Consider the following 27,911-nt stretch of genomic DNA (forward strand, 5'->3'; position numbering starts at 1 on the left):
ACTGACATATGCCAACCCACTTCATGGATTGGTGGGAGGAGCGCCATGTCTTTGGAGATGAAAATCCATGCAGGGATAAGATCAGATTGTTTTTTCACTACGTTGACAATCTAATCTTTATTGTCGATCAAGAAGTCGTATTGAATTATTTCTTGACATATTTAAATGATAACCCATACAATTTGAGGTTTACAGGAATGGAATGAATCACAGGTATTATGTAAATGTCACATTGTCTGGCCAGAGCTGACTGGATGGTGTGCTTGGATGAGATGAGGGTGATCATGATAGATCATCATTGTACTGCATAATATTGCATCTGATTAAATAAAACTTGTACAATAAAACATTTTTAGAAAAAAGAGTGGCAGAGGAGAGTCAGGGCTGAAAATTTTAATGGAGAGCTACTCTGTGTGCACTGTCTGCTATTCCCCCCTGTCATCTCCCTTCTCCTCCTGTGCTGTCAGGGGAAAAAAAATTGTCTCCTTGCTAGCAGCGTGTTTGGAAAGTGGAGGGAGAGTGAGCTGTCTGACTACCCTGCTCAGCAACCAGTGCACTGATTTGAAAGGGATAAAGCATTAAGTACACAGGGTCCTCTGGGAGACTCGGCAAAGGTTTTAAAATTTGCTGACATTACTTCTACAATAAAATCTTTACAGGCAGTTTTTTTGTTGTTGGAAGTTACCTTGACTTAAATCTGTTAGAAAATTAAAGGTTACTGGCTTTAGTGGATTCTTAGCCCTCACAAAAAGATCAGCTAGCTGTGCCCAGTCTGTACCCAGTGAGTCTTTCCATTTTTATTTATCTTATCTGCCTCTCTTCTCAATTTGTTTAATCCCTTACACAAACCATCATGTATCTCAAGCTTTACTGTTGGGTAGAAAGATGTCCACTACCTTGACTCTGGCCTTTCCAAATCAGATTATTTTAGTTTTCAAAGCCATTTTTTTCTGTGAATGTGCTCCCCGATCTGTAGACTACTTTGCCGTCTGTTTCACTTCATTGCAACTCCTCATTGCAAATTATCCTCTTTTAATCCATTCCTAATTTCTCTATTAAATTCTTGGAAAACAGGTGTCTCTTGCACATAACAGATTAATGCAATCAAAATGGTCCTCCTACATAAAGTAACAGTTCTACCTATAACTGTATCTTGATATCTATATTACCAAAACAAAATCTGTGCAGAAATCAGGTACAGATTGGGCATACATTATTCAAATAAATAACCACATATTACCATAAAATACTCTCTGTGGGTTCTCCTAGATACACCCCCAATTAGAGCAAAAAAAATTGTGGGTATTACTTCAGGTCAAACCATTTCTTTGTCCACTAATGAAATGTTTTTAGATTTGTGACAAAGTCCATATTTTCTAGTGATCTGATTTCTCCCCATGTTCTTGAGTATGTGATCGATGCTTGCCCTTGAAACCTTCTGCAACACTATTTTTTAGACTAATCCAAGACATTTTGCCTTTAACCAGTTCTGAAAAACTGCCTGAATAATCCCAACACTTCTGGGTTGATTCAATATAATCACTATTCACTAATGCCAGGATTTATAAGACACACACCAGCTGCTGTATTCAAATCCTCAAACTTAGTGCCCAAAAATATTAATTATCACTAATGCAGCACTAAAATGTGCCTTATTCATTAACCAATAAATATCATATAACATTGATTATTAAAGTGTCTGTGCATTAATAACCTTACTTCCAGGTGTACCCACTTCACTCCCGGAAGTGATGTGGGTCCTCCTGGAAGTAAGGTCTGAATAGAAAGCCACTCGCACAGGTGGTCTGTGGAGTTGGCATCTCTGCAGGAGGTATGCTTGACAAACCGATGTACATAAAAATGCAATTGTGCAGTGTGAGTGGACATTGCTGTATGTGATTTTAATGGGGAGGTTTTAATAAAAGGATAAAAAGTTTTTTACCCAATAGAGGCCTTTCTTCTTTCCATGGAACTCTCTATGTGAGCTGAGATTGGTCAAGGAGTGGATGTGATCCTGGCTGGAGAGTGGAAGTGGCTCTGGAAGATTCTATCCCCTTGGAAAACAAAAGCGCTTAAAGCGGCTCTTCAGTCATTTTTTCAACTTTTCATCTATTAAATCTTCTGCCCTTGTTTTAACTTTGGATAGTAAAACTTTTTTTTTCTGACAGTAAATACCTTATACAGTCCACTTCCTCTTTCTTGTCTGGTCATCAGTCTAGGCTTATGACATCATGCAGAGCTGGAGGTATGTCTGTGTAAATCCAGGAAGTGAACAGGCAGCAGCTTCAGCTGCCCACAGTTAAAATGGCTGCAGCCAGACTTGGTGGAGGGTGATTTCTGCAGCATATTTGGCAAGTACAGAATCACAGTATATACAAAATAATATGCAAAGTGTTTGGAAGGAATCTTCAGAATGGCAAAGCTGTTTCTATTACAAATTATATGAGCAGACTGCAGCTCCTCTTTAAAGATCAACCATATATTAGGTGGCCGTGGTGATCTAGTGAGTTCTCTGGTGTGGTGGTGAAGGATCACGGATGATAAACACAGGAGTCAATAAAGGAATGGAATATTACTGGAGGATATCTGCACAGCACAGAGCACTTTTAAAATATTTTTTGCATGGGCACGTTATTAATGCAAAGACACTTTAATAGGTAATGTGGTATGTTTTTTTTTTTTTTTTTTTTTTTTTTTTTTTTTAGTGGTTAATGGATAAGGCACTTTTTAGCGCTGTATATGTAGTAAATAATACTTCTGGGGTGATATTGCGTATATATCCAGTCCCTGACTGTCATACTTTTTAGAGCTTGCATTTTTGACTGGAACCTGAAAGGGATTTCTATTCCTGAATAATTATAAAAAAGTGAAAAGTAACATGGTTTAGTGCCATCAAATGCTCTAAAACAGGGTTATGCAGTTAGCGGACCTCCAGCTGTTGCAGAACTACAAGTCCCATGAGGCATAGCAAGACTCTGACAGCCACAAGCATGACACCCAGAGGCAGAGGCATGATGGGACTTGTAGCTTTGCAACAGCTGGAGGTCCGCTAATTGCACATCCCTGCTCTAAAATGTATTAAGTATGGAATCCCTGTTCTAGTACTTTGCTTCGCTGTGCATAGTTTGGCTGCCCTTCTAAATACTACTTTCTTGTGAATAGTTTATTTTAATCCACTGTTTTGTACACTTCATTATACAGAGGGATCCCCATGTGGTGCTTTTGCATTATCAGGTTGATACATTAAATAAACACCTACCAGATTGCTCTTTTTACTCCTATCAGCTAAATGCCAATCCCTGGATGCCAAAGTCTTGTCTCCTTTTTTTTTTTTTTTTTTTTTTTAGCATATATCTAAAGCCAAAACGTGTATACTTTTGGATATTGACCCTTTTTGAATTTCTTTTGTCTATTCTTGTTACAGTGAAAATGAAATTTAAAATTTGGTCCAATCTTCACTACCAATAACATTGGTATTACGGACATATAGAGAGCATGAAGCTCCTCCAGCAGGGGCACAGACATCTATGAAAACCTAACAGACATTTTTAATCTTTCATTACGTTAAAAGGTGAAAATGTAGCTATAGCTACATTTTGGGTCTATTTATAAATGTTTTTACACAAAATTGATCTTGGAATCAAACATTTTTTGATTTGATTCAGTTGCATAAATCCTGGCTGAAAAAGTTGTGTGAATCCTGTAAACCAATATATTTAAATAGACCTTTTTAACACTTGGCCACATTTGGAAAGCTGGATTGATTATAAACATGATTTGTATTCAAACAGTTATACATATTTATATTTTCTAAGAGATATCCTTGATGCCTTCCCCTTTGTTCTTTTTCTTCAGAAGAATATCTGTTTTCTTTCTGGTACACTAAAGGGACACAGGAATTCAGAGACTGTCGGGTACACTGGCTGCTTACAGGTGGAATGGCCACAAAAAAAAATTGTGGACCAGTAAAGGAAAACCCCTCCTGGCCTGGGCAAATTCATGTTCCAGCCCTGTCAGCCATGTACAGTTAGATTTTAGTTTACCAAGAGACCAATGTAACTGTTATTAGCACTATTCAAAACATAAGCCTGAAATAATGAAACTTAAAGCATCATTTCAGGACTTTGCCTCTGCAGTCACGTGACGCTGCACCCCCAAGGGTTCTTCTGTTCTGTTTACTTCCTGCTTGGGTCCTTCATGTCAGTTCCTGCATGAGTTGGACTCATGCAGGAACCAGCATGTGGGTCCTCTCAGGATCCAGGAGAGGATGATGATGTCACAGTGGAACACTAGGGGATCAGGTATCTTGGGCTCTATTCGCACCACTGGATTCACAGTCCCCCCCCCCCCCCCCCAAACTGGCGGTGGCGAGAGATCTGGAGAGGGTACTTAGGTAAGTATATCTGGCTTCACAAAATAAGGGGAAAAATGTCTAGTGGGATAGGTTAGAGTTGGGTGGGAGAAAAATAGTTTTAGCCAAAAATGAGGCTTTAACACACAGACTTGTGCATTTCCAAAAAAGGTACAGTGAGCCCATGTTACAGATCACTACAGCCTGAGGATATCATTGCCCAGATGTCACAAGAATATCTTGCTGGCACTACAGAAAGTGTCCTAAACATTTATTCCCTGGTTATTAGATTTGCCATTTTGAATGTATTGTCTTCATATCTTACTTGCCTCAGGTTCTACAATAAACAACTGGATAGTTCTATTTTCTGTGAGGATTAGAGAAAGATGTATGCTTTCATATGTACAGGTTTTTTTTTCTTAAACGTTCTTAGATGACATTGAAGGAATAGATTTTTTATTTTTTTTATTTTTTTATTTTTTTTTAGGTTTAATTTGTATAGGCTTTTCTTAGTAAAAGTTGTCAGTGGAATAATTTTTAGTATTCCATGACTAAACCCTTATATTATTTGGATATGATTAATAGGATAGTATTTGGTATAATCTTAATTATTTTTTAAATAGTTTTATTGTAGCTTTGCAGCAATGGAAAACATTAGGTACTCCAGAGTTATATCCATGCAGGGGAGCCCCTGCTAAAACAACTGACATAGTACATAACCAATCAGTTGGTTCATGTTTGACCCTCTTTTATATATCAAGTATGTAAAATAAAAAAGTGTTGCAGCAGCCTTGTCAGTCCTCGTCCTTGAGGGGCAGGTTTCTTGCTTGTGTTCACAAGTGCACTACTTTTGGTACGACTTGCATTGAGTTCTGTTAAGGAAATCGCATGCAAGTCGTGCCAAAGTCACGCTGGGGTCTGACTTCAAAGTCGCAGGCAGCGTGAATCCGGGCTGAGTGAACATTTCACAGCAGTATGAGATTAGGGGAAAGAAGGATGAGTCTTGGCCACAGAGCATGCCATGGTCAAGCTGTTTTTGAGTTGAGGTACAGAAGACACAAATTTGTGGCCATGGAGGAATTGTCAGTCCTCGGTGCATAGATTATTTTGTCACTTTTTGGAACCATAGGTTTTTAACTTAAAAAAAAAAAAAAAAGAACTTGACCTCTACCACTGCGGTGGTTCATTAAGTCTGCGCCCCCCCCCCCCCCCCCGTTTTCTTTGGGTTGTACTTCTGGGACACGTAACTTCCGCCATTTGGAGCGCAGGTGGAATACAAACCAACGTTTCCACTTTAATTCTAAAGCCTTACTTGCTTTATTCAGTGTAAGTGCATTTCCACCTTTTCATTCAATATTAAAACCTACTACACTATGAGAGGTTCCTCTCTCTTTCTCTATATGTGAGCATATGTCGAGTTTATTTAAAGGCGCAGGAGTGCCGTATTGTCTCTGGGTGCCCACCTCCCTGTGCATTTGAGTTCCTGGCCAGATACGAGTGGATATGAGTAGAGCACATTTTCCTCAGAGACTGATGATAAAGCCTGCCTGTTAAGGATTAATTTAATGCTGCTTGACTTCCTGTAATGGGGGTCACGATGTTCTGGTGAGTGAGTTGCACATCTATGTTTCGGTGGAGAGGAAAAGCGGCATCACCCGCTTGGTGTTAAATCTCATTTCCCGCGGCCTTAAAATTCCAGGACAGTACAAATACCGTCCAAATGACGCATTTTTAGAAAGTAGACAGTCCAAGCTATTTAGTAAGGGGCATGGCGAGTTTTTTGAAGTTTTAATTTTTTGTCACCGTTTTTTGGAAAATGAATAAATGAAATAATTTTTTTTCCCCACAATTTATTTTTTTTTTCACAATTTATTTTTTACATACTTTCACAAGTACAGCACAGCATCATCATATGACTGGTGTGGTGGTGATCAGGGATACTGACTGGTGACAGTATGGTGACTGGTGACAGTATGTAAAAAACAAAACATTTAATAATTGTTTTTATTACATTTTTTAAACTTTTTTTTTTTCTTTTGAAAGATTTTTTTTTTTTTAACATACACTCATCAGAGTAGTTAGGAGTACTACTACGGAGATGATCAGTGTTTTTTTGTGTTTTTTTTTATTATTATTCATTAATATTGCTGATCACTGTTATAAGCAATAGTTTGGGCTCTCATGAATGGTTTTCATTCCAGACAGCTTGCTTACTATTGTGATCTGTGATTTAGCTACAGCTAATCACATGGTACAGGGTGCTGTGATTGGCCCATGTACCATGTGATAGCTGTGGCCAATCACAATAGTAAGTAAAACTGGCTTCCATTCATCATTGTTTATATTGTAATCATGTAATCGCTATGACCAATCATAGCGATCCCATAATACCCTGGCCGCTCACAGCAGCCAGGTACCAAGTGCCGTGATCCGCTGTGTCAACTGGATTCATGGGATTGCGGCGTGGTGCACACCAGGGGGGCATACAAGTGCACATGTGCACTGCGATGTACCAGTTAGACACAGTGCCTGCAGCTGCCGCCTGCTCACAGTTAAAGTACTGTGAGCAGGTCAGCGAGTGGTTAATAGTACAGAATCTAGTACAGAGCCTTGTGGTGTGCAACTAGTTACTTCTCTGTGTTCCGAATGATCCTCCCCATTTACAACCACACTGATATCTATCGTGTAGCCAACTGAGTATCCACTGAACCACCTAAAGGTTAAAGTGGATCTAAAGCCTGGACATTTTATACCTTAATGCATTCCAAGTGTTTGTATAGCTCCCTTGCCTCTCTTTATACTTACCTGAGTCCCTTCACGATCTAGCTCTCTTCTCTATCTCTCTGCTCACAGAGGCAGCAGTGGGAGCCATTGCTGCTGCTGTCAAATCCTGTAAGCAGGGGGCAGGCTGAGCGGGTGTCCATCAATAGAAGCACACAGCCCAGCTTGGGATTGAACCGGCAGGTGTGCCCCATAGTAAGTTGCTTGCTGTGGGGGCAAACGAAAAAAGAAGAGAAGAAGAGCACCGGAAGGGGACCCAAGTAGGTATTTTAATTAAGAAAAATTGTCTTTACAAATGCTTTAAAGTGGTGGTAAAGTCCCATTGAACACTTCTACCTACAAGATAAGCTTATGAGAGAGCTTACCTGTAGGTAAAAAGAAAAAATACTAGCACATTATGACTTGCAGGGAGAAGATTTATTTATTTTTTTTCAGTTAAAACGGGGTTCCACCCAAAAATGGAACTTCCGCTGTCCAGATTCCTTCCCCCCTCCGGTGTCACATTTGGCACCTTTCAGGGGGAGAGGGGAGCAGATACCTGTCTAATACAGGTATTTGCTCCCCCTTTCGACGAGAGATCGCCATAGGATCCGCGATGATCTACGCCATGCGTTGGAGTGACGTCATCACGGCTCCGGCTAATAACACAGCTGGAGTCCGCTGACCTGGAAGTAAGACGGGTGAAGATAGAAGTGACCTCCAGTGATGACATCGCATTGCTGGAATGACTTCGTTTTCAGGTAAGTTTCACATAATGTGCTAATATGTGATGCATACGAGCAAATTATGCCTTTACCTTGCAGGTCAGAAAAAAACAAAAAAGGGGCCCAGCGGTTTGGAACCACTTTAAGAGTTACTCTCCAAATCAGTGCCTATTAGCACAGCATGGGGATCACAGGGAGGAGAGTCGGCCGGATCACACAGAGAGGATCTCCCGCCTGCTTGTATCTGAAGCACCGGCTGCTGTCAAAGTCCCGCCTCCTGGACCCGGCTCCTATGATAGACATCCCACTACTTCAATTTCCCGGCATTAGACCATTGTGCTGTTTATCGTAGTAGGCGGGACTTTGACAGCTGCTGGCGTTTCATGTCCAAGCTGCGTCATGGAAGGCGTTCCCCTCTGTGTGTGATCCGGCCAGTTCTCTTCCTTTCCTCACCCCTCCCCACAGTTTCCTGGCCGATCTCTGGGAGGAGAATCGGCTCGCTAAATCAGTGCCCATTAGCACAGCACGGGGATCACAGGGAGGAGAGCCGACCGGATCACACAGAGAGGATCTCCCACCTGCTTGTATCTGAAGCACTGGCTGCTGTCAAAGTCCCGCCTCCTGGACCCGGCTCCTATGATAGACATCCCACTACTTCAATTTCCCGGCATTAGACCATTGTGCTGTTTATCGTAGTAGGCGGGACTTTGACAGCCGCCGGCGTTTCATGTCCAAGCTGCATCACAGAAGGCGTTCCCCACTGTGTGTGATCCGGCCAGTTCTCCTCTTCCTTTCCTCTCCCCTCCCCACAGTTTCCTGGCCGATCTCTGGGAGGAGAATCGGCCCCCATTCAAACCCCCCCCCAACCAAGCTGGAGAGTGCAAATTTTGAAGGCTAATCTAGTTGCCTCCTGGATGATACACTACCCACTGATTACTTACTTCTGTCATTTTACTCTGACCTTTTACTATTTTTTTAGAAATCTACCCATTTCAACAACATTTGTCTTTTTTTAAATCCAAAACTTCTGTAATTTGTATATGATTTTTCAGTTTTTGTTCTAATAAACCAAAGTCAGGTTCAAAATCAGGAAGACACATGACAGAAGGTTTCAAATAGTTCATAGTTTTTTTTTTTTTTTTTTTTAATTAGTTTTATACTATTTTTGACATAAATGGAAATTCTGCCTCCTCTCTTTTGTATTCTATCTTTCCTGTATAGTTTGTGCTCTGGTATAGTTATTTCCCAGTTATACATGGTACATTTTGAGGCAGTGTTATCCTTGTGATTGTATTGGGGAAATCCGGTGAACGTTCCAACCAAAATACTTACTGGTCCTTTCCTTTACTCTTTTGCAAACTCAACTCTAAATGCATGTTGATTATATTTGGATCCCGTTCTACAATTTCTGACCTATGTCATTATAAGAAAGGCTGAAATATTTAATTTTTTTAATACTTTTGCATCCTGAAGTAATCTGTTGGTAACTGACAGTGTTTAGTGATACTCCGACACTAAAATCTCTCATACTGATCCTTTCCTTTTAGAGGAGATTTTGAAAGCTCATCTCTAAACTGCATGGTGAGTTTATATTTGAAACCTAGTCCCATGATTTCTATTTAACCCATGTCAATATAAGGGTCATTCTCCCAAAAGAATAATCTTGCTGTTACTAGAAGTCATATTTTCTCCTATTTAATTGTATTTGTCACAGTAGTCATAGACATTGCTTTTTAAGTGATTTACATTGAGTTAACAAAACAGATTCTAGCCCCAAGGAAATATGTAGTTATGCACACATGGGCATTTAACAGTTATTGCTAAAATTCCTTGGAGACTGCAAATTCATAAGATCCTAAGCCTGTTGTGCTATGTGTTTGCTACAAATCTTTTTTTTCACCAGTGTATTTAACTGGATACCAAGAATTGACATTATAAGGACAAAACTAAGATTAAACAAATGGCATGCTTAATGAAAAAAACTGACTTACCGGCCTGCAGGTTTACCGTGGATGATTCAGAAGTTAAATGTAGAATTCTTGAAGGGACAGCTTATGGGATTCTGCAGGTGTTGGATACCGGCATTGCCTACACTTGGGTGGACAGTTGTATAGAGGACATCTATGGATCAGTAATCATGACATGTAGCATCCTGTTTTATCCAGTGTTTGCTAGCTGACGGAGGCATACAAGTGTCTAAGCCCTAGAGACGGAGACTCAAACTATTCCATCTGCCTGTGCATTTTTTATGGCTGGGCATCCTCCTCAATTTCCTTCTCGCTCTATTTTCAGGAGCAATGTGTAGTGTAGCAACACAACCAGTGACTGTAATTTCACATGATGTTTTATTACACTGATTATATTTGATGTCTGTCAATTTAATAGTGGCTCAGTTAATTAGTGGAGATGGCGATGTGTTATTCCTTAGAGTAATTTCCATGTCACAAGTGTAAAAATGATGTGACCAATAGTAGAGTGAGTGCTGGGGAGCAGAGTTTCTATAAGGTCTAAAACGACTGAATTGTGGCTTTAGATAAAAGCCTTAGATTGTAAATGGTTACTTGAAAAGCAGTGGTTTGCTGTTAAGAGTCTCTTTATGCGAGTCTTCACAATTGTTCCTAACCATTGAGCAGTTATAGTGTTCCTTTCTCTAAATAGACAAGCTTTTGTTTTCAATCCGGTCACTCCCTTATTGCAGCTCATGTATTTTATGTAATTTCTATGGATTACAGATGTTCCCCTACATACAAAAACTGTATGTAGGGGAACCAATCAGACATTATCTTTCTTCAGATTAGTGAAGACAGAATGAAGAAAGGTGTTTGCCGTACGTTTTTTGTTTGTGTGCTACTTTGCATTTTTTTACTCTGCACATCTACTGATTGCCTCATATGATAACAGATATACAATCCCAAACATTTCAAGAATTGTAATATTTTGATACTTCCTGCAATTTGATGTAAGTGTTGTCAGCTGCTTTATTGGATGTAGTAAGCCAAAAATTGACAGTCAGCTCTTTAACCACTTCAGCCTCGGAAGCTTTTACCCCCTTCATGACCAGAGCACTTTTTACAATTTGGCACTGCGTTGCTTTAACTGACAATTGTGCGGTCGTGCAATGCTGTACCCAAACGACATTTGCACTCTTTTTTTTCCCCACAAATACAGCTTTCTTTTGGTTGTAATTGATCTTCTCTGTGTTTTTTTGTTTTGTTTTTTTTTTTGCGCTATAAACAAAAAAAAGAGCGACAATTTTGAAAAAAAAAACAAAACAATATTTTTTACTTTTAGCTACAATAAATGTCCCCAAAAAGGATTTTTTTTTTTTTTTTTAAATCAAAAAGGTGTTTATTGAACAAATTCACATAGTTTCCAATATACAAGCATCATACATTAATATATTCTTATGCAAACAATACAGTCTAGTCATCATCTATTACCAGAGTCTTGTCTGTATGCCAAAAGATGTTTACAGTGACCCAATGCTCATCCAACCTCTGATCTTTAATAAACCTCATAAACCTCCCCCATGACACTGTAGCAATCTAGACATTACCAATTCCCTGGGACTTAGTCCAGGGGTGTCCAACCATGGTGCCCAAATTCTCTCAAATCTATTAGAGCTACCCCTATGTTGGTAAATAGATTTTTCCATAGTTAAGGTGTTACCCATATGTGTTATCCAGGATGTCACAGAGGGTGGTGAGACCGACTTCCAGCCAATCAGTATAAGTTTACGCGCCTGGAACAGTGCCCTAGTGAGTGCTATTCTAGTCATCTCTTCCGGGACAATGTCCTCTAAGACTCCTAATAGACAATGAATTGGATCTAGGGGAATGTTTGTCTGGAACACTTGATTAAGTGTCCCCAGTACCTCGCTCCAGTACCTATGGAGTTTTGGGCATCTCCAGAGTAAGTGAATGAGATCACCTGGATGTCGCTTACATCTACTACACAAAGGGTCTGGCCTTCTACCCATGTTATATAGTTTAAGTGGGGTGTAGTGCACTCTAAGTACTATATATAATTGGTTGACCTTTTGGGTCACATTGAGGGAGCATATATTAATAGATTGCAGAGCTTCCTCCCATTGGTCTCCCGTGAGTGGACCTACATCCTTCTCCCATAGGGACGATGCCTTATTTGGGTGAGCTTTTAAAAATTGCATCAGTAGCATTTGATAACATTGTGAAATAAACCCTTTAGTTTCTGTGCTGGACTGCATTAAATGAAAAATGGGGGTAGTTGACTGGGTCCAGGGAGTTGCTTCTCCCTGCGTGCCCACCGCATGTTTAAGCTGGAGATATGGGTAGTACATGGTAGTTGGTAAATTATACTTGGCTTGTAGTTCCGAGAGCGACATCAGCTTGCCATTCCGAAATATATCCCAAAAAGGTTTTTAACCACTTCCGGACCGCTGCACGCCGATATACTTCCTTAGTTTGAAGAGGAATATCGTTGTTATGGCAGCAGTTAGCTGCCATAACCCCAGTATCCTGTTCTTCGGCCAGTGGTCCGCTTTCCGATAAGAGTAGTCTCTGCGGCGGATTCGCCACAAGATCACTTTTATCGGCGGCGGGAGAGGGGCCCGCTAGATCACTTTTATCCACGGCGGGAGAGGGGGCTCCCCTTGTGCCTACTTAGTAGAAACAAACGATATGTCTCCTCTCCCCTGACAGAACAGAGATTTGTGTTTTACACACACAAATCCCCGTGCTGTCTCTCGTGCCCGTGATCGCGGGTGGCCGCGAGGATCGCGCCCGCTGACCACACGCATTGGGTCCCCCCGCAGTGCGACTGGCATGCGTGCCCCCAGCAGCTCTTAAAGGGAACAAAGTACGCATATCTTGTTTTACCCAGCCGTGCCATTCTGCCAATGTATATCGGCGTGAGCCGGTCGGCAAGTGGTTAAAGTATTATTAAAGCCAAAACCAAATATATAATATATTGCAGCTTACCAATCGTTAGATGTGATGGCTGCTTGAGTTTTCTTTTTTTTTTTTGGCTTTTTTCCCCCTCTGTGTTTCGCTGGTGATCTGGCCAGTAACCGTATTAGAGTGCCTACACTCTAGAGAAAGGAGTAGCAGAGACACCTTTTGGACAGCAGCATTGTCAGCCTAGGGCAGTGTTTCTCAAATCCAGTCCTCAAGGTGCCCCAACAGGTCATGTTTTCAGGATTTCCCTCAGATGAAACGGCTGTGGTAATTACTAAGGCGGTGAAACTGATCAAATCACCTGTGCAAAATAATGGAGAGCCTGAAAACATGACCTGTTGGGGTGCCTTGAGAACTGGAGTTGAGAAACACTGGTCTAGGGCGAGAGGAGTGTTAGTTCTAGCAGATTTAGATACACTAACGAATTGAAGCCAGCCTCCAGGTAACACTTTAAAAGAAGTTACAGCAACAGTTCTGTGTCTTTTGGCATAAAGGTTTGACACAAATAAAAATTGAACATGCTAAACATCTCAGTCAGTGGTAAATGGTTTGTCACAACCCTCTAACTGCTACATCTGCAGGACAGCTTGTTCTGTTCAAAAACAACATACTGGCTGGATCGACAGGTGAAAATAAATTTAAAGGAAGTCTAAAAAGAAAACAAATGCAGCTACACAGTACTGTGCAAAAGTGTTAGACACTTGTGAGGAAATGCTGTAAAGTAACAATGCTTCCAAAAATATTTGCTACACAAAGCGAGTAAAGAGAAGAAAAAATAAATCAAATCTATATTTGGCATAACTACTCTGACTTCATGCTAGCATGAAGTCTTAGACTTGCACACTTTGTACACTTGCACAAAGTCAGGGGTTTTGTAGGATTAGAGTCAGGTGTATGATCTATCCCTTATACCAAGCAGGGGCTAATGATCATCAATGTCATGTGGGTTGAAACAGTCATTTACTGAAATCAGAAACAGCTGTGTAAGAGGCATAAAGCTAGGTGAGGAACAGCCAAACTCTGCTACTAAGGTGAGGTTGTGGAAGACAGTCGTGTCACAGGTCATACACCATGGCAAGACTGAGCACAGCAACAAGACACAAGCTAGTTATACTGCAACAGCAAGGTCTCTCCCAGGCACAGATTTCAAAGCAGACTGGGGTTTTCAAGATGTGCTGTTCAAGCACAAAGATATGGGAAACGAAGACCGTAGCCAAGGAAACTTAATGTAGCAGATGAAAGACACATCATGCTCACTTCCCTTCAACATCATAAGATGTCCAGCAGGAGGCAAGTTTGTTGGCCAAAGGGCTGGAGAGCAGTACAATAATGAATGTCTGTGGGCAACAATGAAGCATGGTGACATGCCGACTTCAAAACTATGTGTAAGTGTACCTGGAAGAATTGATGAAGTTTTGAAAAGCAAAGGGTGGTCACACCAAATATTGATTTCATTTGGATTTTTTTTCTGTTCGTTTACTTTCCATTTTGTTGATACAAATAAACTATTTCCACTTCTAATTCTGAAAGCATTTTTAATTTACAGCATTTTTTTACACCTACCTAAAACTTTTTCACAGTAGTGTACAACTAAGAATTGGTTTGCTGCAATATAATGTTTTATTTTGGGTTTAATACCATTTTTGATTAAAGTGGTTGTAAAGACATAAGGTTTTTTTTATCTTAATGCATTCTATGTATTAAGCTATAAAACCTCCTGTGTGCATCAACCCCCTAATATTTACCTGAGCCCCATCTAGATGCAGCAATGTTGCAGCAGTGCCTCGGCTGCCTGGGACTCACCTCCTCATTGGCTAAGACAGCAGTGCAGCGCCATTGGCGCCCACTGCTGTCAAAGTCAGTCAGCCAATGAGAAGAGAAATGAGGTGGGGCTGGGGCTGCGGCTCCATGACTGAATGGACACACGCAGCTGTGACTTGGCACGGGTGCCCCCATATCAAGCTGCTTGCTGTGCAGGCACTCAAGAGGAGGGAGGGGCCAGGATCACCGAAGAGGGGCACAAGAAGGGCAGGATCTGGGCTGCTCTTTGCAAAACCATTGTACAGAGCAGGTAAGTATGACATGTTTGTTATTTTTAACTAAAAAAAAAAGCAAGACTTTACACTTTAAGGTAAAGAAGTTACAGTGAAAGGATCACGTTCTATCAAGTGTTCAATTTAGGTAAAGCACTTATTTGTGAAGACATAATAATATTGTCAATACTTTATTTTTACAAAATGGTAATAATCGGGAAAAAGATTTGCATTTACTAATGGGAAAGAAAACCCTTGTTTGACTATTTCTAGTTAGTTGTTCTCTTCATTTTTGCAGTTGGGTCCATCTGGTAGTGAAAGTGTTAAGTGTGAGATTCTCACATTGCCATTTTGAAGGCAGATAATGAAGCTGCTGCTGTAGTGTGTTTATACTCAATATACAATCATGAAAGCTGTGCCAATAAGTTCATACCTCCCTCATTAATGTATTCATGTTGAGGTCCCTCGTGTTAAGAAAATGTCAGATCAATCAAAATGTGGCAATTTGACACAGATGTTGTAATTAATGTTTTCTTCATCTTATTTGTTTAGCATAATGCTCCAATTCCACAAGGGGGACGAGGTGCAATCCAGTTTGTGACACAGTATCAGCACTCAAGCGGACAAAAGCGAATCCGAGTAACCACAATAGCAAGGAAGTAGGTAGCTTGCTGCTATAAAGATATGTAAGATCGGGCATAAAATACTGGATTTTCTGGTGTGATTTGAGCTGTCATAGCATTTCAAGCTGTTATTGATTAATAGCCTTCTATATCACATTATTCATGGGTAGGCACTAGTTGGCTGATCCACCCATTGTTAGTAATGAGTTTTTCTCACCTTGGTAATTCTGCTTCTCTTGAATCTCTCTATTCGAGCTGAAACTTTCCATACTGCAGTCTTTGTAAAAATCTTTATAGGAAAATTAAAGCTTGCGCACAATGTCCATGAAAGGCAGGTGTACCTGGAAACTTGGGTAGAGCGATCTCAGTAACAGAGGCCCAGATAGATGTAAAAATCTGGTTAGTGATAGTCTGGCATTTCATACCTAAACTTGGAATATCAAATTCAAGTGCAGGCTGGCCCTTTAACAAATACTTGAATGGGAGCAGGGCTTAGCCTGCATATATGGGGGTTTGAATAGGCCGAATTTTCATGTATAAACTTTGTTCATTCTGCTAAGGCTGTGTGGCTTAGTAAGCACAGTTCATCTTTTTTTCAGAAAAACTGGAATTACATATTTCTTGTTTGTGTATTAGGAAAATTAACTGCTTGCTAGTCTTTATCAGGCTGGACTGAACACACTCCTCTTTTATCACAGTGATAAGAAATTTGACAATGTGTAGCCAGCTTAATACAAGAAATAAGATGAGGAAGCATCAGGTTTTGCTTTTTCCTCCTGTTCTTCATTCCTGTTTAAAAAGCTTAATTTGCTATTCAGATTCTGACCTTTTTATGTCTTCTCACCATGACCTGGTGTGAGCAATCTGACCAAGTTGTACAGCATGTCACAACAAGTCCACACACATACATTCCCTGGAGCCATGAACTAATTGTATAATTAATATCTGGAAATGCAGTTTTTCTTGTTGAACATGTTAGAAGATGTAAAATATGGTAATTTAGGAAGCTATACAGTAATAGGAACAGAAATAAAAACGAATTACACAGCAGGGCCACATATCAGCCAATTACCCTCTAGATCTGTCATTCAATTTGCAAAAAAAAAATGTTGTGACCAACTTTAGGGCCCATTCATACCTAAGTGTTTTTGTAGCTCAAAGCTACAAAATGCTCAGGGAGAAAATAAATCAAATATTCTGTATGGCGATGGTTAACATTTCCACTCCAAGTCGCCTAAAGTCAAATGTCTGAAGCTCAAAAAAAGTTTAGATCCGGCAGATTGATGCATTTTTGGTCATCTGTTGTTAAAGTGATTCTAAAGGCTTGTTTGTTTTTTTTTTTTTTTTTTAAATAACAAATATGTTATACTTACCTCCTCTGTGCAGTTGGTTTTGCACAGAGCAGCCTGCATCCTCCTCTTCTCGGGTCCCTATTTGCTGCTCCTAGCCCCTCTCTCCTTTAAGTGCCCCTCAGCCAGCAGCTTGCTACAGGGGGCACCCAATCCGAGTCAGAGCTTTGTGTATCCATTCAGGCACGAAGCCCCGACCTGGCCCTGCCCCCTCTCTCCCCTGATTGGCTGACTGACTTCGATTGACAGCCGCGGTAGCCAATGGCACCACTGCTCTGTCTCAGCCAATTCAGGAGGAGTGTCCTGGATGGCTGAGGGGATCGTGGACATCGCTGGAGAGAGAAGGGGCTCAGGTAGGTAATTAGTGGGGTGCTGGGGGGGCTGCTACACACAGAAGGTTTTTATCTTAATGCATAGAATGCATTAAGATTAAAAAAACCTTCTGCCTTTACAACTCCTTTAAGTAACCAGCAACCCCTAGCAACCTACCAACAGTGAGTCATCCCAGTTGTCAGCAAGGATAAAGCATCTGTTAAGGAGCTGGCACATGACAGTTTCTTAACAACGATAAGTCATCCCTGCTGTTAGCGTGGATTCCCCGCTGATAATAGAATGTAAACAAAAGAGCCGGTGTTCTGCCGAGAAAGTTCCGCTCGGCGGATAAGGACCCCCCTCTACTGCGCAGGCGCTGTGCCTGCGCAGTAGGATCCGGCGGAAATAGCCGAAGGTGAATAGCTGAAAATCAGCTGTACACGGCGCCTGTAAGAGGGCCCCTGGCGGGCTCGCTTCGCTCGCCACGCTTTGGGCACGGCCTCGCTTTGCGTCGGCTCTTTTTGATTCCCCCTCTAGGTCCACTTGGATGGTGGGGAAGGAACCTGGACCTAGAGCGCAGGCGCCGTGTACAGCTGATCGAAAAGTTTGAGCTTCGGCTATCTCCGGCGGCTGACAGTAGTTCGTACTGCGCAGGCACTGCGCCTGCACAGTACAGGGGGGGAACTTATCCGCCGAGGGAACTTTCTCGGCAAGACACCGGCATTGAAAAAAAAAATGGCACTAGGGTACCCCCCCCCAATCAATATCAGGCTCTTTGGGTCTGGTATGGATTTGATAGAGGACCCTGTTTATTAAGACCAAAGGAGTAATTAATGTTTGATTCTAGTTGAAAATGTGAAAATTTTAATTTAGGTTGGATATATTATTGCCGTTGCATAGATAACTGACGTGAACTCATGTCAGGAAGTGGAGATTATCATTCTGTAAAATACAATACAAGCACAGCATGAAAAGTTCTGGGGTATATTGGCCATTGACATTTATTAGTCTAAGAGAGTTAATGGGATAAGAGAGGAAATTTGTTTGGACAAAAGTGTTCTTGACAGGAAAGCATTTGTAAGTGACTGGTGTCGTATACACATAAGCACTTAACATTGTAACAAGATACCATTGTCACAGGCTTCTGCACTGTTATTAAGGTAATCTCTCATTACAGTGTTCTGTAAATCATAGTGGAACAAGGCTGTGTAATATCCATCTAAAAATGAAAATCCAAAATTATTTTTTATGTTATTACTCTTTGCATGTTCTATAGTTTCTAGTTCTAATCTGTAAAGTGAAAGCTCACTGGTCTATAGCTCTATTTATCATACTAAACAAACCTTAGGGATCTCATGTTGTAATGCGGTAGGTTGTTTGGCTAAATTTGTAGAGCTTTTTAATGTCCAGACAACATAGCTGTGGACCAAAGAGGCTGTATGACTTGCTAATGCAGTGTGGGTGCAGAGAAGAAAACACAGGGACTGCAAAGAGGTACTCATTACTGGGACCATCACAGTGGTCGGAGTTGTTGATTCATAGATAGTGTCTCATGATCGTTGCATAATCACTGTATGTTTATTATTTGGAAGATGTTTTCTGCTTTCCAGATTTGTTACTCTGAGTGATGCATATGTGTCAAAAGTAGTTGGTTTTAATGAAAAGGAGATGTGTTGTTTCTGCCTTTACATTAAGGACTGAGGCCAAAGTGATGTAGATACACTGGCACTTGTTGTGTGCAGTTTAATTAATTGTCGTAATGCACATTATAAGAAATATTTTTCAGGTTGGCCACCGAATGATATAGTCTTAGTTTTTTCTATTTCTATTTTTTTAGAATTAAACTGTTGCCTCCTGTTACTCTTAATGCTTTGACACTAAGGCTACTTTCACACTGGAGGTATTTTTCAGGCGCTTTAGCGCTAAAAATAGCACCTGAAAACTGCCTCACCTGCAGCCCCAGTGTGACAGCCCGAGTGCTTTCACACTGGGGTGATGCGCTTTCAGGACGAAAAAAAAAGTCCTGCAAGCAGCATCTTTGGGGCAGTGTGGGAGAGTGCTGTATTTAGCGTTTCTAAACAGCCCCTGCCATTGAAATCGGGGGCCAGCGCTGCCGAAGCGCCTGCAAAGCACTTGGGAAGCGGCGCTTTGCGGGCGCCTTTAACCCTTTTTCAGTTGCTAGCGGGGGTTAAAAGCGTCCCCGCCCTAGTGGCCGAAAGGTGCCTCTAAAACAACGGTAAACCACCAACGCCCTGCCAGTGTGAAAGTGCCCTAAGTGTAACCCATGCCTTTCCTTTTGCCAAAGGCTGTTGTGATCTGTCACAGCTCTCGGCTCTGAGACCCAGAACTGAGCGATCAGAAGACTGCTAATTGCTCAGTCCTCAGGCCTCACTGAGCAGAGAGCGGTGATTGTTAGTCACCGACTCTCCGCTTTGCCCATCCAGAGGTCACTGGAGGGGGTGGAGGTGGCTGGTTCATGCTCTCTGTGGCGCACTGAGAGGTTAAGCCGTCTGACAATCAGGCATATGGGTGGATCTCAACATTGTCGGGATCTCTGCAGACCCTGGACCAGCTCTGTGATGTCAGCGGACTTTGGGTCACAGGAGTGCAGAAATAAGTGCATTCCTGTGACCCAGAAGAGAAGTATGGACAAAAAAGCTTTGGCCATGCTTGTCTTATTAACATGGCAGCCAAGGCTTCTGAAGGTAAAGTACATTTTTCCACATTCTTTAAATTGTTTTTCACAGACATTTTAGACTTTGCGGCTAATGGTACTTTTACACTGCAGAGCTTTTCCAGGATTGACCTAGTAATCCACTTTTCTAGTGCATTTTTAAACCTTGAATGACTCTCAGTGACATGCAGTGCATTTAGTCATTTGAAAACACAAAAAATGATGCATGCACTAATTTTTAGCAATTCCGCACACAACGCATGATAGTGCAGTAACATGCATGGTGATGGGATTCTGTCAATCCAGTATTCAATCTGGCACATGCAGTGGATAAAAAAAGTCTACACACACGTTAAAATGTTGTCAGGTTTTTGTGATGTAAAAAAATGAGGCAAAGATAAATCATTTCGGAACTTTTTCCACCTTTAATGTGACCGATAAACTTTACAACTCAGTTGAACAACAAACTGAAAGCTTTTAGGTGGACAGAAGAAAAAAAAAAAAAATAATAATAATATGGCTGCATAAGTGTACACACCCTTAAACTAATACTTTCTTGAAGCGCCTTTTGATTTTATTACAGCACTCAGTCTTTATGGGTATGAGTCTATCAGCATGGCACATCTTGACTTGGCAATATTTGCCCACTCTTCTTTGCAGAAACACTCCAAATCTGTCAGATTGCGAGGGCATATCCTGTGCACAGCCCTCTTCAGATCACCCCACAGATTTTCAATCGGATTCAGGTGTGGGCTCTGCCTGGTCCATTCCAAAACTTTAATCGTCTTCCGGTGAAGCCATTCCTTTGTTGATTTGGATGTGTGCTTTGGGTCGTTGTCATGCTGAAAGACGAAGTTCCTCTTCATGTTCAACTTTCTAGCAGAAGCCTAAAGGTTTTGTGCCAATATTGACTGTTATTTGGAACTGTTCATAATTCCCTCTACCTTGACTAAGGCCCCTGTTCCAGCTGAAAAAAAAAACAGCCCCAAAGCATGATGCTGCCACCACCACCATGCTTAACTATGGGTATGGTGTTGTTTTTGCGCCAAACATATCTTTTAGAATTATGGCCAAGAAGTTCAACCTTGGTTTCATCAGACCATAACACATTTTCCCACATGCTTTTGGGAGACTTCAGATGTGTTTTTGCAAAATTTAGCTTGGCTTAGATGTGTTTCTTAATAAGAAAAGGCTTCCGTCTTGCCACTCTACCCCATATCCAGATATATGAAGAATACGGGAGATTGTGGTCACGTGTACCACACAGCCAGTACTTGCCAGATATTCCTGCAGCTCCTTTAACCCTTTGCTGCCCGATCGCTCTCACGCACCCCCTGGGACTGGTGCGTGTTCCCTGCCATGCTTACCGGGCTCCACTTGCCCATCTGCAGGCCTGGGACCATCATGGTGGGTGGGGGCGGCTGGAGGGGAAGGAGAAGAGCAGACACATATCCGCTCTCCTCCCTTTTTTTGTGTGACCCGGAAAGCGCCGTCTCTAAAGTCCCTTCCAGGTCAAGCTCTGAGTCCCCGGCTCGCTCAGCCAGGAAATAATGTTTTGCAATGCGATCTGCATTGCAAAACATTTAGTGGGGCACAGGAGAGACATGTAGGGTCTTTTAGACCCTGCACATCTCAATAAAGAGAACCTGTCACCAAAAAAAATCACATAGGGGACTTTTTTCCCTATGTGATGAAAAAAATTTTTTGTGCAAAAAATAAAGTTACACCCCAAAAAAAAATTTTTGGAGACCCCCCCCCACATACAAGAACATAAACGCATGCGTCAGGGAGCCTACACATGAAAACGTTGATTGCGATACACATGTTATATCTCTTCGCACACGCTGGAGTGAGAACAATAATTCTAACACCAGACCTCCTGTGTAACACTAAACTGATACCTATAGGGGGTTTCTGAAGCATCTCCTGTAGAAAATATAGGGTACTGAAGTTTTACGCCATTTCACAGGGCGCACAAAAATGTAGGTTTGGCATGTTGGGTATCTAATTACTCAGTGCAACCTTGTCTTTTATATTTTACACAAAATTTGGGTCATTTATTGCATTTGTTTGCCCTGAAATTCACGTCAGTGTGTTTTTTACTGAAATTTTGCATTTCCTAGACCTTTGCGGTAATATCACTTACTACCACTATTTTATTCTCTAGGGTGTCTGCTTTCAGAAAATGTATAATGTTTGGGGGGGTTTTTTTGTAATCTTCAGGCCTAAAATGATTTTTTAAATGTGTGCAAAAAAACGCAAAAACGGCTCTGGCAGCGAAAGGCTTAATGTTGCTGTAGGCCTCTTGGCAGCCTCCCTGACCAGTTTTCTTCTTTTCATCAATTTTGGAGCGACATCCAGTTCTTTGTAATATCACTGTTGTGCCATATTTTCCCCACTTGGTGACTGTCTTCGCTGTGTTCTATGGTATATCTAATGCCTTGGAAATTCTTTTGTACCCTACTCCTGACTGATCCCTTTTAACAGTGAGATCCCTCTGATGCTTTGGAAGCTCTCTGCGGACCATGGCTTTTGCTGTAGGATGAGACTAGGAAAATGTCAGGAAAGACCTACTAGAACAGCTGAACTTTATTTGGGGTTAATCAGAGGCACTTTAAATTATGGCAGGTGTGTACGGACTCCTATTTAACATGATTTTGAATGTGATTGCTTGCTTCTGAACACAGCTACATCCCCAGCTTGAAGAGGGTGTGCACACTTATGCAACAACATTATTTTAGCTTTTTAGTTCCCCCCCCCCCTAAAAGATTTCAGTGTTTTGTTCAATTGAGTTGTACAGTTTACAGGTCACATTAAAGTTGGAAAAAGTTCTTAAGTGATTTATCTGTGTCTCATTTGTTTTTCAATCACATAAACCTGACATTTTAACAGGGATGTGTAGAATTTTTATATCCATCGTATGTCATAAGGAATAATGGCCATCTCCAAACCTACCTTGGTGGTCTATAAGGCCACTGAACATGAAGAGTAATGCAGTGCCAGCCCTGGGCAGACCTCATAGTGTAAAAGTGGCATTTTCATCATCCACCAGTATGTCATTGAATTTTGATATTCTAAAATGTTCAATATATGCAGTGTTCTCTAAAATGAACTTATTATTTAAAAGGTGTATTTTTGATGCTTTTCCTTTGAGGCATATTTGTTTTCCACAGGCTTATATAAAATATGTTCTTATTAACCATCATATGATTTGTTTTTGTAGTTGGGCTGATGCTCAGACTCAGATTCAGAATATTGCAGCATCTTTTGATCAAGAGGCAGCAGCTATTCTCATGGCCAGGCTGGCTGTTTACAGAGCAGAGACTGAAGAGGGTCCAGATGTCTTGAGATGGCTTGATCGGCAGCTCATTCGACTGGTAAGATATTGTCTGCAATGATTTATACGTAAAGTTGGGCAGTTATATGAAAAACATATTAAACATATGTTATGCTAACAATTAATGTGATTGTAAAGTCAGAAGGTTTTTTATCTTATTGCATTCTATGCATTAAAATAAAAAGCCTTCTGTGTGCAGCAGTCCCCCTAATATTTACCTGAGGTCCATCTAGATCCAGCGATGTAGGAATGTCTCAGCTGCCCTGGACCCCCCTCCTCAGTGGCTGAGACAGCACTGCGGCTGTCAAAGTCAGTCAGCCAAAGAGAATAGAAAGGGGGTGGGGCAAGGTTGGGCCACGGCTCCATGTCTGAATGGACACAGGGAACTGTGACTCAAGTTGGTGCCCCCATAGCAAGCTGCTTGCTGTGGGGGCACTCAGCAGGAGGAAGGGACCAAGAGCACCAAAGAGGGACCTGAGAAGAGGAGGATCCGGGCTGCTCTGTGCAAATCCTCTACACAGGGCAGATAAGTATAACAGTGAGTTTAAAAAGGGAGAATCAACACTTAATTAGAAATGAAGTGAAAAATCACTGACTCGCCCCTGGTGGGGGATCCCGGAGTTAGATAACAGACTTGAAAGAGAGGATGGACTTGGATATGAGAGTACCAAGAGAAGGTAACTCCAAAGGGAAACACACTGCAGTGTAATTATCACAAAGTAGAAAATATTTATTAACCACTTAAGGACCAGCCTCGTTTTGGATTTTAGGTGTTTACATGTTTAAAACAGGTTTTTCTGCTAGAAAATTACTTAGAACCCCCAAACATTATATATGGTTTTTCTTCTAACACCCTAGAGAATACAATGGCGGTCATTGCAATACTTTTTTTTGCACCGTATTTGCGCAGCGGTCTTATAAGCGCACTTTTTTTGGAAAAAATTCACTTTTTTGAATAAAAAAATAAAACAACAGTAAAGTTATCCCAATTTTTTTTTATATTGTGAAATATAATGTTATGCCAAGTAAATTGATACCCAACATGTCATGCTTAAAAATTGCGCCCGCTCTCGTGGAATAGCGTCAAACTTTTACCCTCAAAAATCTCCATAGGCGACGTTTAAAAAATTCTACAGGTTGCATATTTTGCGCTACAGAGGAGGTCTAGGGCTAGAATTATTGCTCTCGCTCTACCGGTCGCGGCGATACCTCACATGTGTGGTTTGACCACCGTTTTCATATGCGGGCGCTACTCGCGTATGCGTTCGCTTCTGCGCGCGAGCTCGTCGGGACAGGGGGGTTTTAAAATTTTTTTTTTTTATTATTTATTTTACAATATTTTATTTATTTTTACACTGTTTAAAAAAAAAAAAAAAAATGGTGTCACTTTTATTCCTATTACAAGGAATGTAAACATCCCTTGTAATAGAAAAAAGCATGGCAGGACCTCTTAAATATGAGATCTGGGGTCAAAAAGACCTCAGATCTCATATTTACACTAAAATGCAATAAAAAAAAAAAAAAGAAAAAAAAAGTCATTTAGAAAAATGACATTTGAAAAAATATGCCTTTTAAGAGGCGTGGACGGAAGTGACGTTTTGACGTCGCTTCCGCCCAGCAGTGTCATGGAGACGAGTGAGCGCCATCTTGGCCTCACTCGTCTCCAGACACACCACGGCACAGGACGCGATCGCCTCCGCCGCTACCGACGGCTCCGGTAAGCGGCGGAGGGCACCGGATCGCGGCGGGAGGGGGCCTCTCCCGCCACCGATAAAAGTGATCTCGCGGTGAATCCGCTGCAGGGACCACTTTTATCTGAAAGCCGGCCGCCGCACGAAAACGGGGATACCGGGGTTATGGCAGCTAGCTGCTGCCATAACAACGATATCCCCGTTCAAACTTAGGACGTACATCGTCGTGCGGCGGTCGGGAAGTGGTTATTCTATTAGAACTTCCACAAAGGAGAGACAACCTTCACCATAACACAGTAAAAAACTATTTGAGACAACGTTGTCAAAAATCTGAATAAAAGAAAGGAAAGACCTGGGATCACATGCATTACCCACTTTCACACTACCAGTCAAACCTATGCACTAATGAGGCACCTCAAAGGGGCAGCAATGGCCAAGTAATTACTAAACAATTAGTGGATCAATACTTAAGAATGAAAAGGGCACATCAAATACAGTCCTTAAACCCAATAGGGGAAGAAAAAAACAATCCAACCATTATGTGTGGACTGTTTGCTGGATTTTCAGGTGCTTGCATGCACTTGTAGGCATACATGGAATAGTTCAACAAGCATGTGAATGGGGCTGACGGGGAACGAAGATAGGAAGGACTAATTGATGAAACTTCAGCCTGAGGTATGAAGGTGAGGGGACGACCACTCGGCGGTGGTGATACAGTAAGGATGAGAAAATCGGGAAGGGTGTCCCTGGAACAAGCTCACGGCCATGCTGATGTTCCGTCCTCACTAGCAGGACTGTTCACAATGATGGCAATCCGCCAATGTATTTGCCTTCCAGGTTCCACAAACCTCCGAATTAGCAGTGGAGCCGATGCGCAGGTGGAGGTGTATGTGATAGTAACATTAACTCTGCAGTCTTCAGAGCCCAAACAGCTTGGTGCGCGCCATGGAAGCAGATGACTGTGTGTGCTGGAAATTGATCAGGTGGGGCGGCAGATGGAAAGAGTCGTGCAGGTGAAGCCGGGTCAAATGACATTGAAACGCCAATGCATTTCACCCACATCACGTGAGTTTCATCAGGGCACTGTGAAAGTCTAAAACCAGAGTTTATAACGGGTAAACTAGATACCTCCCATTTTGGATTGACTCCCATCACTTAACACAGTCTTAAAGAGACACGCCAGTAAAAAATCCTAGTAATACTTAAAAATAGTCACTAATGTGGCAAAGCACACCTATAAAAACCCAAAAACCCTTTTCATTGTTTAGTATTGATCCACAAATTTTTTAGTAATTCCTTGGCCATGGATACCTCTTTGAGGTGCCTCGTTAGTGCATAGGTTTGATTGGTAGTGTGAAAGTGGGTAATGCATGTGATCCCAGGTCTTTCCTTTATTCTAATTTTTAACAATGTTGTCTCAAATAGTTTTTTACTGTGTTATGGTGAAGGTTGTCTTTTTTTGTGTGGAAATTCTAATAAATTAATAAATATTTTCTACTTTGTGATAATTACACTGCAGTGAGTTTCCCTTTGGAGTTACCTTCTCTTGGTACTCTCATATCCAAATCCATCCTCTCTTTCAGATAAATATACCATGTTTGTTATTTTTAATTTAAAAAAAGAGACTTTACAATCACTTTAAGTTAACACATTATGATAGTGCTGCTTAAAATTTAGTATGTGCCGTTAACTAAAATCGTTTTTTTTTTATTAGGAAAAACATGTACTATATTGGTGTACAGCTATGTATACCATTGCCATCTACAAGTGAGCATCTTCCATCTGAAGCGTTTGAGAAAGCTGCTTTTTTTTTATAATTAGTATTCTAACTCATTTTGGATTGAACAAACATCTGATAAGTAGGCATTTATAGGCATAGGCAGCTAGCATTAAGACAGTATTATTTTTAAGCCCATTGTAAAAATACACAATTTGGATTACATTTGATGGGTATTACAACCACGTTTTACTTTACATTCTACCAGTTTTGCAGGGGGTTTTCTGATATTTTCTATTTTGTTTATTTGATCCTTCCTAGGATTTTTGTATAAACCAGGATCTGTCTCTTTCTTATAGTGTCAGAAATTTGGAGAATATCAGAAGGACGATCCCAATTCTTTCCGGTTTTCAGAAACGTTTTCTCTGTACCCACAGGTACATATGTGTATGAAGTTTTATTTGAAAGTGAAAAAAATCCCATTGCATTGAATTCTATGGTTATCCTTTCTAGTTTCTCTTGTATCAATTGAAGTTACCTAGCTATCACAAGGGAACTTTTATGGAACTCATTCAGAACTTCTTTTAGTATGATGCTGACTAGCACAACCACTCACACGAGACAGGAAATCCCACTTTTGGGGCCAGTGAAGGTGAAGAAAAGCTGCAGGAAAAGTATTGTTCTTCTGTATGGGCTGTGATAACAGTGGAAAACCTCTTCTCTTCAACTTCTACTAGATGGCCTCCTAAGCCAAAAGTTTATCTTGTAGTATGTTTGGAACAGGTTTAGCTTCAGCTTTTTTCTGCTCATATTAAAAATATTCAAAGAAAGCAAATAGGGAGCTATTTAGAAAACTCGATAAAATTGTAATAATAGCAACTATATAAATGTAATCCATAGACAAGTCATAAATTAGCTGTGAAACCTGCACAGAGTCAAAGTTTTACACTGGATTACTGCACAAATCTGGTAAAAATACATAAGCGTTTTGTATTTGCGATTCCCGAAGCTCAGCTTTAAGCCCTGGTTTCTGCACAAAGTAAGAGCCTTCTCCCATGCTAGTTAATTCTGGCCTACTTACTGTTAAACTCTGTTCCAATTCCAAAAAAAGTTGACATGCTGTGTTAAATCTACATAAAAACAGAATGCAATGATTTACAAATCTTATAGAGCCATATTTTATTCACAATAGAAAATCAAAAACATTTCAAAAGTTTACATTGAGAAAATGTACCATTTCAAGAAAAAAATAAGAACATTTTGAAATTGATGGCAGCAACACATCACAAAAAAAATGCTGGGACAGGGCCATGTTTGCCATGGTGTAGCATCCCCTCTTCTTTTAACAACACTCTGTAAATGTGAGGGAACTGAGACCAGTTGCTGGAGTTTTGAGAAAGGAAAG

At 41.0% G+C, this 27,911-nt stretch overlaps 1 protein-coding gene across 2 annotated transcripts in view; it reads left to right on the plus strand.

The window, feature by feature from the left end:
• Positions 1-27,911, plus strand: part of SEC23A (SEC23 homolog A, COPII coat complex component) — a 248,004-nt gene that overhangs the window by 187,196 nt on the left and 32,897 nt on the right. For both annotated transcript variants that reach the window (XM_073609690.1, XM_073609691.1), the window contains 3 exons: positions 15,356-15,462; positions 22,985-23,138; positions 26,866-26,943. In XM_073609690.1, the coding sequence (XP_073465791.1) occupies positions 15,356-15,462; positions 22,985-23,138; positions 26,866-26,943 (339 nt within the window). The remainder of the gene's footprint in view (positions 1-15,355; positions 15,463-22,984; positions 23,139-26,865; positions 26,944-27,911) is intronic.

This window comes from Aquarana catesbeiana, linkage group LG13 (genome assembly GCF_042186555.1).
Source record: "Aquarana catesbeiana isolate 2022-GZ linkage group LG13, ASM4218655v1, whole genome shotgun sequence".
Classification (NCBI taxonomy): Eukaryota; Metazoa; Chordata; class Amphibia; order Anura; family Ranidae; genus Aquarana; species Aquarana catesbeiana.